Genomic DNA, 12,840 nt, shown 5'->3' with positions numbered 1-12,840 from the left:
AGATTGTTTATTTTTCCTGTCTCGTTACACAGGACCAGATCCAAAATGGCTTGCTCCCTTGTAGGCTCTGTTACATTCTGTTCTAAGAAACAATCCCATATGCATTCTATGAATTCCTCCTCCAGGCTAGCCCTTGCGATTTGATTTGACCAATCGATATGTAGGTTAAAATCCCCCATAACTACTGCCGTTCCTTTTTCACATGCCTCCATTATTCCCTTGATTATTGCCTGCCCCACCATGAAGTTATTATTTGGGGGCCTATAAACTACGCCGACCAGTGACTTTTTCCCCTTACTATCTCTAATCTCCACCCACAACGATTCAACATTTTGTTCATTGGAGCCAATATCATCCCTCACAACTGCCCTGATATCATCCCTTATTAACAGAGCTACCCCACCTCCCTTCCCTTCCTGCCTATCTTTCCGAATCATCAGATACCCCTGTACGTTTAATTCCCAGTCCTGGCCACCTTGCAACCATGTCTCTGTAATGGCCATCAAATCATACCCATTTGTAATGATTTGTGCCGTCAACTCATTTACTTTATTTCTAATGCTGTGTGCATTTAGGTAGAGTGTTTTCATCCTAGTTTTTAAACCATGATTTTTAGTTTTTACCCCTCCTGCAGCCCTTTTATATTCAGTGGCCCTTTTTGTTTCTTGCCTTTGGTTTCTCTGCCCTCCACTTTTACTCATCTCTTTTCTGTCTTTTGTTTTTGTCTCCTTTTTGTTTCCCTCTGTCTCCCTGTATTGGTTCCCATCCCCCTGCCATATTAGTTTAATGCTGATGCAATAGGAAGTGAGATTTTTCCATTTCCCACCTCGGTCATTCTGATTTCTAATTTAAGAATAAATAGATAGGAGACAAAATTACCCCTTTTTATAGCCCCGTTAGCGCCTCCGAAAGGGACGCATTAGCGTTTTCGTCTGGGAAATGGGATGTGCTACTGCCTCCCAAGAAATTGCTCTGGAGGTTTGGGGGACGCTGTCCCGATAGCCACGCGATTAGTGCCTTGGGCCGGCGCGCGATAACCGGTGATGACATCATTGCCCTATGTGACGACCCTTCACCAGCTAGCGACAAACTCTTGGGTCAGTCCGACAATGGCGGCACTTGCATCAACCGGGCCACCATCGTGCAGCCCGGCACTCCGTTTTGGGTGCCGGGCTGTTGGCCCAGTCGATCGCGTCTCTGGTGGCCCATTGGCGGCTACAAAAGGTCTGCAGAGTGCACAGTGTCCCTCACCTTTAATGGAAAGGGAGGGGCGTTGCAGCACGTTAGCGCTATGCAGAGCATTCGCGTAGCGCTGGCCTGCGTAGTGTGGCACTGGACTCAGAGCCGCGCTTCTGTCCCAGGAGACCCCCCCTTAAAGGAAGCCCGAGTGCCTTTCATGTCCTCAAAATATTCCAAAGTGCTTCACAGCCATTGAATTACTTTTGAAATATCATCAGCGATGCCTGACCTTGGAATTGCTTCGTGCTGACACTGCAATAACGCCAATATCCTTCATCTTAATGATTACAAAAATTCACCAAATGTATATCTAGGTTTCAATATACTTTATATTTATAGAATACACTAAATGTTTAGCAGTGTGCTATGAGGATTTAAAGATTTCTTTATAAGCGTAGAACATGGTGAGCAAAGAAAGAGTAAAACTTGAGTACTTTACAAAGGTCATCTAAACTCTTTACTTTACAGCATTGGAATGTGCTAGTGTGCACTTTTATTAATATGTAAAATTGTCAAGCCACACCCTGGGTCATGTTTCTCAATGCTGTTTACTAATGTGCTTAAGAAAACAATTAGGACGTGGAAGTAGGCAATAGAGGGAGTGAGAGTCAACAGAAGCCTGAAGATAATAGAATGGGACCAGATTGCCCCATCACTGCATTATACATTGTAACTATTGCGATATGATTCATCCTATGATATTATATTCCTCCGTGTGACAAATCCGATAACACTATGTGATCTCATGACTCATGGAGTGGTATTGAACAGTTTTATTATGCGTGCTGCTGATTTAAAAAAATGTCTTACGCATAAGTATGTCTCCATAATGTGTACTGCATTCAAATGACAATATGAGTCTTTTCCAAAAAGATCATCCTCCAATTTTTCTCCTGAAGCCACTGATTAATGCTGGGTTCCACAGATCCCAGGAACCATTCCACAGTAAGCGTGAGCAGGCTATTTGACTGCAAGAGACCCCACAGCGGAGCTTGATCATATCCTGATACAACATCCATCCACACACATCCAGCAAACAGGAGAAGGGACAACAGCTGATTTCTTCAGCCCTCTTAAATTATAGGTGTTGATGTCAATTGGAGCATGCGCACTGCCATCTTAGCTGATCAGCTACCTCAGCACAAGCCAGAATTGAACCAGGAACCATTCTGGTCTGTAGAGGTCAATACTGCAGTTACCAACCAAACCGTTGGGGCAAAATTTATATTGGTTTTATTTTCTACTCACCATCTGCCTTATGCTCTGAGACACGAGTGAATTCTCAAGCACTTTTTTTGTACTGTATTAAAGAATAACATCCCAAATGCTATTTTTCTTTTAGGAGAGGTGGCGAGGATCAACAATGATGGAATGCAGAATATTATTCTACCCCTTGTATTTTTATCATCGGTTTTATTGATTGGAACCTTTTTAATATCTAAGAAAAGGTACGTTATAAAACTCTTGGATATGGAAATATTAAAGTCTTCAAATTCACTTACAATAAACAGTCCATTCAGGCTGAAATTGTTGCTTTTCTGATATTGATTTAAAGAGGAATTCAAAGATTATCTGAGCCAATTAACTGACATATTCGTTGATTCTTCAGATTGTGAACCTGAAATGGAAGGCAGATATTACAAAGAAAAATGGATTTTGAGATTGTTTGATGATTTGCAGCAGCTGTAAAGGAATTATTATTTTTAAACTGTAACTCACGAATAACTCAGGTTTTACATAGATATTGTGAAGTTCATGACAGGAGCCACTATTTTGCATTTAGGATTTACATTTTACTTGTACGAGAACCATGACAACAAGGAATGCAGCAGTATAAGGAGAAAGCTGACTACCACCTTCTCAGGGCAAAAAAGGACAGGCAATAGATGTGGGGTCTTCCCAGTGTTGCCCACATCCTGAGAATACATCATGATCATAACTTCTGGGAAAATAGTAGAAGATTACCACATAAGTATTAACAGTTTGTAATTTCACTATAGGAAGAGTGTCACCGATACATCGGAACAGGATTAGGCCATTTAGCCCCTCGAGCTTGTTCCACCCTTCAATGGGCCCAAGTTTCGGGCCGCACCTAGAACGGCGCAGCCCCAACCTGGACGACCGTTTTTCGCGCCAAAAAGTGCGCCTAGAAAATACTTAGCGATTCTCCAGCTCCCTGCAGGTGCTTTGGAGCTCGGCGCAGCACAGTACGAGCTGTGGGGGGTGGAGCCAGGTCCCTGCGCTGAAAACAGTGCCGGGACTTCTGCACAATGCCGCTACAGTGGGCGCGTATGTGCAGTAGCTCCAGGCGGCCAAAACTGTGTGGGAGGGGCTCGAAGCATGCAGCCCCTAGCCCTGGCCGAATGGCTTCACTGGGGCTGCGTGGATCAGGCTGCACCTCCCACGCACAGCTCCTGCTTCATCCCTCCCAGACCCGATTCCCCTCCCAGACCTGACCCCCGCTCCCCCCGCCCGCCCCCAGACCGGACCCGACCCAACTCGACTCCCGCTCCCCCCCACCCCGCCCCCGGACCCGACCTCACACCGGATCCAACCCCCCCCCCGCCCCCCCTGCCCCCAGACCGGACCCGACCCCGGACCTGACCCACCCCCCCCTGCCCCCGGACCCAACCCGACCATAGACGCGCACCCCCCGGACCGGACCTGACCCCCGCTCCCCCCACCGCTCCCGGACCTGACCTGACCCGACTCCCACTCCCACTTCTCCCCCCCACCCCCCAGCCCCCGGACCCGACCCGACTCCCACTCCCCCCTGCCCCCGAACCCGAACCGACCCTGGACCCGACCCCCCCCCGGACCCGACCCTCCCCCCCACCGGACCCGACCCCCCCCCACCGCCCCCGGACCGGACCCCGGACCGGACCCGACCCACCCCCCCGACCCGACCCACCCCCCCGACCACCTGTAAATCCGGTGCTGGGGGCAGGGCCCGCTCGAAGTCTTGGGCCCGGCTGGGCCCGGCCCGTTCAGCCTCCCTCTCCTTTCTCCCCTCCCTCCTCCCCTCTCCCCCCTCCCTCCCTTCTACCCAGCCCTCCCTCTTCTCCCCCTTCCTCCCTCCCTCCCTTTTCCCCTCCCTCTCTCCCTCCCTCTCCCCCTCCCTCCCTCTCCCCATCCCCCTCCCTTCCCCCCTCTCCCCCACCCCCTCCCTCCCCTCCCTCCTCTCCCTCCCTCCCTTCTCCCCCTCCCTTCCTCCCTCTCCCCCTCCCCCTCCCTCCTCCCTCCCTTCTCCCCTCCCTCCCTTCTCTCCCTCCCTCCCTCCCTCCCCCTCTCCCTCCCTCCCCCTGCCCCCTCCACCCCCTCCTCCCCCTCCCCTCGCTGTCAGAAACACAGACACTGACAGACAGAGAGTGAGAGAGACACACAGACAGATAGAGAGATAGAGACACTGACAGAGACACACTGTGGGGCTGGGGGTGGGGGGGGGGGTGGTGCTGTAGTCGGTAAGTAGAAAATGTTTTATTTATTGATTTTTTAATTTTTTAAATTTTTAATAATTTTTTTTGATTGATTTATTGATTGATTTATTGATGTATTTATCATTTATTATTGATGATGGCTCTTTATTTGTAAAACTGAAATGTTTAATGTTTGTAAACTTCCCTTTAGACGCCACCCCCCCCCCCCCCCCCATTCCCTATGCCTGATTTGTAACCTACGCCTGATTTTCTAAGTGTAGGCAAGGTTTTTCTGAGTGTATAAAAATCTACACTTACTCCATTCTAAGTTAGTTTGGAGTAAATTTTCACTGGCTAAACTTTCAAAATGGGCGTAAGTGACCGGACACGCCCCCTTTTGAAAAAAATAATCTGTTCCAAACTGAAACTGTTCTAACTGATTAGAACTGGAGCAAACTAAATGCCAAGAATTGCAATTCCTAAGATACTCCATTCTAACCAGAACCAAAAAAACAGGAGCAACTCAGGCCGAAACTTGGCCCCAATGAGTCATGGCTGATCTGAATCCTAACTCCAACCAGCTGCCTTGGCCCCATATCCCTTTATAACCTTGGCTAGCAAAATTTGATTGACCTCAGATTTAAAATTATTATTTGAGCTAGCATCTACTGCTTTTCTTGGGAGAGAGTTTCACACTTCAGCCGCCGTTTGAAGAAGTGTGTCCGAACCTTTTCTGAATGGCCTGGCTCTGATTTTAAGGTTATGTCTCCTTGTCCTAGACACTCCCACCAGCAGAAAATGTTTCTTTCTATCTTCCTTATCAATTCCTTTCAAAATCCTAAAATCTTCAGTCAAATCACCCCTTAACATTATATATTGCAAGGAACCACAAGCCTAGTTTATCTCTCCCCATATTGTAACCCTTGGAGTCCTGGCAACATTCTGGTGAATCTGCACTGCACTTCTAATAAGGCCATATATTGGGCCCGAATTTGGTGAACTTACCGTCCATTGCTCGGCGGTCTCCCTGGTTTCTAGGCGCTCTCCCCGCGAGTGAGTTTGATGAAGTCCTCCCGCCGGTGGGGAGAGAAGACCGCTGGGTACTGTCCGCTGGCGTGCGCCAGCATGCAACGCCCACTAGAGTCCTCCCGCCCGCTGCATTGCAAGTTTGGTCTGGGCGGTCCTCCACTCCAGCAGGGGAAAAGTCCACCGCGTGGAGGTAGGTCTTATCTCAACGGTAAGTATGAAGACCTACAAAAAATGGTTAGTCCACTTTACTTTATTTCTTTTGCAGGGATTTAGGTGAATGGGGTCCCCTGAAGGATTTCTGATGTTTTTTTGGTTTTGAAAATTTTTTATTCTATCAGTTCTCCTCTCCCTGGGCCCAACTCAATCTTCGGTGGTACTTTGCCAAGGATTGCATTTGCCGCCCAGAATGGGAGCTACCGCCTGCTGCCACCCAGAATTGGCGTGCAAGGCCAATTTATGCTGCCGGGCGGTCTTTCCCAAATTCTTTCAGGAAACTTCTGCCCAAAGTACCATCAGGATCTCAGTGGTCCTTTGGCCGATATTTGGGCGGAACTTAGATTTCACCAAACTCGGGCCCATCCTTTCTAAGGTGTGGTGCCCAGAATGGTACACAGTGCAGGCTTTATATAGCTGCAACTAAACTCCTCACCCTTTATATTCTAGCACTCCACTAGCCTTTTTGATTATTTTTGTACCTGATTAATACATTTTCAATTATGAGTAAATTAGGACAATTTTAGTCATTATAAAGAGAATTTTACTTTATTTGAGTTCACTCTATCCATTGCTTCATCTTTTGGAAAGCAGCGCATTTGGAAAGCAGTGACAGGATCGGTCCACGTCAGCATGGATTTATGAAAGGCAAATCATGCTTGACAAATCTTCTGGAATTTTTTGAAGATGTAACTAGTAGAGTGGACAAGGGAGAATCAGTGGATGTGATGTATTTGGACTTTCAAAAGGCTTTTGACAAGGTCCTACACAAGAGATTGATGTGCAAAATTAAAGCACATGGTATTGGGGGTAATGTACTGACGTGGATAGAGAACTGGTTGCCAGACAGGAAGCACAGAGTCGGGATAAACGGGTCCTTTTCAGAATGGCAGGCAGTGACTAGTGGAGTGCCGCAGGGCTCAGTGCTGGGACCCCAGCTCTTTACAATATACATTAATGATTTAGATGAAGGAATTGAGTGTAATATCTCCAAGTTTGCAGATGACACTAAACTGGGTGGCGGTGTGAGCTGTGAGGAGGATGCTAAGAGGCTGCAGGGTGACTTGGACAGGTTAGCTGAGTGGGCAAATGCATGGCAGATGCAGTATAATGTGGATAAATGTGAGGTTATCCACTTTGTGGGCAAAAACACAAAGGCAGAATATTATCTGAATGGCGGCAGATTAGGAAAAGGGGGAGGTGCAACGAGACCTGGGTGTCATGGTTCATCAGTCATTGAAAGTTGTCATGCAGGTACAGCAGACGGTGAAGAAGGCAAATGGTATGTTGGCCTTCATAGCTAGGGGATTTGAGTATAGGAGCAGGGAGTCTTACTGCAGTTGTACAGGGCCTTGGTGAGGCCTCACCTGGAATATTGTGTTCAGTTTTGGTCTCCTAATCTGAGGAAGGACGTTCTTGCTATTGAGGGAGTGCAGCGAAGGTTCACCAGACTGATTCCCGGGATGGCGGGATTGACATATGAGGAGAGATTGGATCAACTGGGCCTTTATAGACTTCTATAGTTTAGAAGAATGAGAGGGGATCTCATAGAAACTTATAAGATTCTGATGGGACGGGACAGGTTAGATGTGGGAAGAATGTTCCTGATAATGGGGAAGTTCAGAACCAGGGGACACAGTCTTAGGCTAAAGGGTAGGCCATTTAGGACTGAGATGAGGAGAAACTTCTTCACTCAGAGAGTTGTTAACCTGTGGAAATCACCACAGAGAGTTGTTGATGCCAGTTCATTGGATACATTCAAGAGGGAGTTAGATATGGCCCTTACGACTAAAGGGATCAAGGGGTATGGAGAGAAAGCAGGAAAGGGGTACTAAGGGAATGATCAGCCACAATCTTATTGAATGGTGGTGCAGGCTCGAAGGGCTGAATGGCCTACTCCTGCACCTATTTTCTATGTTTCTATGTTTTTGGACTGTACTAGGATAATAACAGTGAAACAAAAGAAAATCTACTTTTCAGCAGATTGCATTATATAGTAGATGCAATAGTTTTTAAATGTTTACAGAAAGCAAGATAATGTATTACCAGCCATGTACAGAACATATAACAAGGTCAAACTTGAAACATTGAAAACTATTATTGCAAAGAAAGCTATCATTTGGTTACACGCAGTACTTTCTGTTCTAAAGTTCAGTATTTTGGTTTTAATGTAATAATAACTGAGAAGAAACAAGATAATCTTATTTGCAGAATTAGGAGGACTAGTATGTAATGACATAGTTTCAGTTTACCTACGCAGAATACAAAAATCAATAGCATCAATGAAAAATAGTCAAATATTTTTTCTACTTAAGTATGATACCTGTAGTGAAGGCAATAAAATGAGAGCAAAATAATAAATATACAGCCACACCATATTGTGTATGTCCTTCAGGATTTCATTGAATGTATTTAAACAGGTGAACAGTTTACTGTTTATTGAAATGAAAGTTGTAGTTAAAATAATTTGACTTTCCCTTTCTTCATCTCGAGGCCAGAATACCATTTATACTCTTCACATCATTCATGTCATTCTCACCATTACAGCTGTTTGTTTTCTGCTTACACTAGTAACAGAGTGTCTGCTGTGATAGATTATTCAATTTAAACAAAGTTATATCACATATATGGCAATTCCAGTGGTGGACCATTTCATTGAATCCTTTCCAGTAGTTTTTCTATAAAATCACAACTTCTTCCTCATTGTTGAAAGCTCTCATTTACAACATGGAGGCTTAAGCATAATGCCTTTGTCACCCAGTAATTTTGCTTTATTCTTTAAACAATCTCTTATAATTACAGTGTTTTTTAAATACCTCCAGCAACGTAAAATTATTTCAACTATTAAAGTAGTGGAGTATGAACTATCCTTAGTTTTTCTCTCTCTTCTCCGTATCTCCCTCTAGTTGTGGCTAAATGTCAGACCCTCTTTGTCTTTGCATTTTCTGTTCCTTTGCTCTGGCTGCTGTGTTTGTTTCTTTTCTCATTTTCTCACCTACCCATCATGAGCTGGTTCAAATAGCTACAGCTTGGGCTTTTGCTAGATTTTATAAAGCACACTTCCACAACTGTGGATTGCCTCTAATATGTGGCAAGATTTGTTAACTGTAGATCATTGAAACATCTTGCTTTCAATAGAATATGTTGAACAACGTACGTGAAAGCATCCAATATTTTTCCAAAAGGTAAGCTGACAATTAGTATAGCATACATCACAGAAGGCCCACTGAGTTGTACAACCCAACAAGAATATGAAATTACAGGTCTGTTTGCTCATTTATTGGACAAATTGAATCCGTTGTAGTTGCCATATAAAGAGAGACTCTAGTTCATTATTTCTGCTTAGACTGTTACATTAAAAGTTTTAAGGACTTGTATCTGAGGTGTGATGAATTAATAGCTAACATTCTTTGCAATTAGAATAAGAAATCTTGTCTGGAAAGAGGTCCCTAATCCTAACAAGTGCTCCTGGGCTCAAGGAATTGACTTGAAAAAGGTGGGTTTTTATTTTTTTATTTTATATTCCTTCCATTTTTATGTAATCCTGACAATTAATGAACACGTGAGACTGATTACAAAGATTAATGGTTACTTGTAAGTGATTAAATTAAATTAATGGATACTTGAATGTGATTATGTAGATTAATTAGCATTTATTGCACTGAGAATAATGGTTAATAGGGAATGATTACACAGAGAGAATTGGTTTGTGGTGATTGTGCAGACATTAATGTATACCTGGGGCTGATTGCGATGCAATAATTTAATTGACGAGTTAAGACAGTTTAGATGTAAATTAACCAATACCTGATTAAAAGACAGCAGTCTAAATTGGATTAAATAAACGGTGTAAACACTTTTTTTATTGTTGAATATAACCTCTTCGGTCATAAAATCTCTTAAATTAAGGCAGCATTATTGCACTCTTGAGCAATTATGTTCACAGTTTGTAATATTCTTTTCAAATGATAAAAATCAATTGAAACCACAAATATTGTTCCCCATTGAGTGAGTGTTGCGTATTTGTCTTTGAAAATAGTCAAGTGAATTGTAATTAAATATCAAATGGCTAGGTGCCTCCTTTTCAATCACCAGTTTGATCCTTCTCAAAGTAGAAGAAGGAGTTGTTGGAGAAAGGACCATGCTTCCATTTTGGTCTGAATGCTCAGCATTTCCCTAAGTCAGCATTCCCCCTCCACCCCCACTGTACAGCAGTTGACTTCAGAATACCACATAGTGGTTCCACTCCTTAATCTTTGGATCTTGAGCCTGTCATTGCTGCTAGCTTTTCAACTCTCCAATCCGGTAGAGACTAACCACAGAACTCAAAACTCAAAACATTCACCAGAAAGAGGTAAGGCTCTGTCCCTTTTTCTTTAAGATTAATTATACAGATTGAAAACTTTCGACCCATAATTTATATCCGTCTAGAGACTACATTGTGGCTGGCTGTTGCGAGAACTGTACTGAAGTTGCTTTTATATTGATGGTGTGCCATTGAAGAGGGGCATTGAAGTGGAGATTCACAACTACCCCCTCTCATGAGTGGTACTGTCCCTATTTGTCAGCTTTTGGTTACACTGGGGAGCCAGTAGGAGGGAAGTCTATGTTTTGTTGCTACTCCTGATGGTAGTTATCTGGACCTACATAAAGCTAAACACCACCAGAGCATGCATTTCCCTCTTTTGCAATGACAGTGTGCTATTAAAAATAGGAATTCTGCTTACTTTCCACCATGACACATTATCAATGTAAAATCACCAATAAAAGTAATTTCTAAATGAGATACCCTTCCTATTCTAGCCATTTCTAGCCATTTGACACTTAATTATAATTTACTTATTGACTATTTTCAAAGGCAAATACTCAACACTCACGCAATAAACATAATAAAAACAGATTATCTGATCATTATCACATTGCTGTTTGTGGGAGCTTGCTGTGCGCAAATTGGCTGCCATGTTTCCCACATTGCAACAGTGACTACACTTCAAAAGTACTTCATTGGCTTTTTTTCCCTTTCTAGCTGTACTAGAAACATATATTGCAGCCTCTCTGTTCAGTTACAGAATAGCTTTGAAATTTATTTTGGTTTTCTTTTTAATTATCATTCTGGTGCAAATCAATGCCTGAACAGTGACTGTTGGTGGAAGATTAATAAAGCGTGAGAGATAATATCAGATATACTGCCTCAATGGAGCATAATTAATAAAAATGATACCATTAATGGCTATTGGCCTACTACTAGTAGAACTGGAAATATTTACTGTGGACATCAGCAGCAACAAAGATGTATCTCTAGCTTCAATTTGTAAAAAATCCTAAGGTTATTACAATGTCTTTCTTATTGCAGTCTGGTACTATTGCGAACCTGTTTGGAAAACCCCACCAAGACGTGATTCCTGTTATCCCACTCCTTGTTGAACCAGAAATATTTGCTGTGGCCATCATAGAAGAGATTACACAATTTAAAGAAGACAAAGGTGTAATTGCCATAGGTTCTGCAGATGAAATAATTTTAGAGTTACATCCAGACACATCGAGTGTTCACGCTGTTTCTGAAAGTGATGATTCACATGAAGAAATGGAAGATGATATGGAAACCACTTGTGCACATAACACAAGACAGTCGAACATTGAATATTCCAAGATTGTGATAGGTGTAGAAGTAGATCCCCTCTGCAAAAAGCAAAAGTGCATGAGCAGCTATTCAGATGAAGGCATGTATTCAGGCAATGAGACTGATACTTCAGGTAATCAGGCTAACAATCTATGGGAATTTGAAAACCAGACTCTCATGCAGCTAACACAAACTGATGAAACCAAGTCACATTCTGTTAATTCTTCAGAGGGCTTCTCTGAACCTCAGGATGAAGAAAGCAAAGTCATTTTTAATGGAAATGACCAGGAACTGGATTTTTGCTACTTAGGACAGACTTCATTTAAGAACAATACAAGCAGTGACACAACAGAACACAATGCCCAAGAGCTGCCATTTCTGGAAAATTATTTGTCTGTGGAGTTTCAGGAGCCATCTGAAATTTATTCAATATCTTACCTGGATTCATTGCTGAAATTCAGCCTTAATGGAGGTCATTCTACTCAGATGGCTCTCCGGTCATATATGCCTCAGTTTCATACAAAAACTTGTAAGCGCTCAAAAACAAACAATACAGAAGACCAAATATCATCTAGCCATCTTAAAGGTTTGCCTGCAATTGACTAAAATTTTTGTCTTTGTAATCAATATATCTTATACCTTGTTTTATGTTCTCTCTTTAAATCCATTCCAAACCCAGGATATGTGTATACCTAAAGTACTGACTTGTCCATGTGTATTGAACACTTCATACTTGCATTCTTTTTAATTTTTGAAGCGAGAAAGATAAGACACAGTGCAACAAACTTATTAAAAGTCAGAGAAAATGAAATAAATCAACAAGTGAGGTGGAGCCAAACTTCAAAACTTGTAGGAGGAAGGGAAAACTGCAGGAGGTAAGTTCCATAGTGTTGAAAGCATTAATTAAAATACAAGGTGTTTAAATTAGTCTTGTTTTCAACATAGTTAGGATGCAAGAAGGAGAAATAGCATTTAGGATGGAATATTGAACTTGAGAGCAAAGTTTAGAGGAGGAATGTTAATAGTAGGATCAATAAAATAGAGACAATAGCGAGAGATTGTGGTCTTGAGGCCATCATAGCATGTCTTCTCTTGATTCCCTCAATGGTTTGAACAGTGTGAGTCTGACCAAAATGAATGCAGTGATAAATTTGTCATTATTCCATTAGTGCATTACAATGTATAGAAGTGTGAGCTTACACTTTCAGACAGTGAAATAAATCCTGATATCACTTCTGCCTTAACCATGTGGTTCACACATGGAGGCTCACTGTCCATGCACCAGTACCTTTTCATTCACAGAATAAATATTCAAAAATTAGT

At 42.8% G+C, this 12,840-nt stretch overlaps 1 protein-coding gene across 1 annotated transcript in view; it reads left to right on the top strand.

The window, feature by feature from the left end:
* lepr (leptin receptor) overlaps positions 1 to 12,347 on the top strand; it is a 198,597-nt gene extending 186,250 nt beyond the window's left edge. The window contains exons 17-19 of the mRNA XM_070888241.1: positions 2,582 to 2,687; positions 9,318 to 9,393; positions 11,251 to 12,347. Of these exons, the coding sequence (XP_070744342.1) occupies positions 2,582 to 2,687; positions 9,318 to 9,393; positions 11,251 to 12,123 (1,055 nt within the window). The 3' untranslated portion in view covers positions 12,124 to 12,347. The remainder of the gene's footprint in view (positions 1 to 2,581; positions 2,688 to 9,317; positions 9,394 to 11,250) is intronic.
* The last annotated feature ends 493 nt before the right edge of the window (positions 12,348 to 12,840 follow it).

The sequence above is a fragment of the Pristiophorus japonicus genome, chromosome 8 (assembly GCF_044704955.1).
Source record: "Pristiophorus japonicus isolate sPriJap1 chromosome 8, sPriJap1.hap1, whole genome shotgun sequence".
Taxonomy (NCBI): Eukaryota; Metazoa; Chordata; class Chondrichthyes; family Pristiophoridae; genus Pristiophorus; species Pristiophorus japonicus.
The sequence above is the reverse complement of the archived record's forward strand: the minus strand, read 5'-3'. Positions and strand labels throughout refer to the sequence as shown.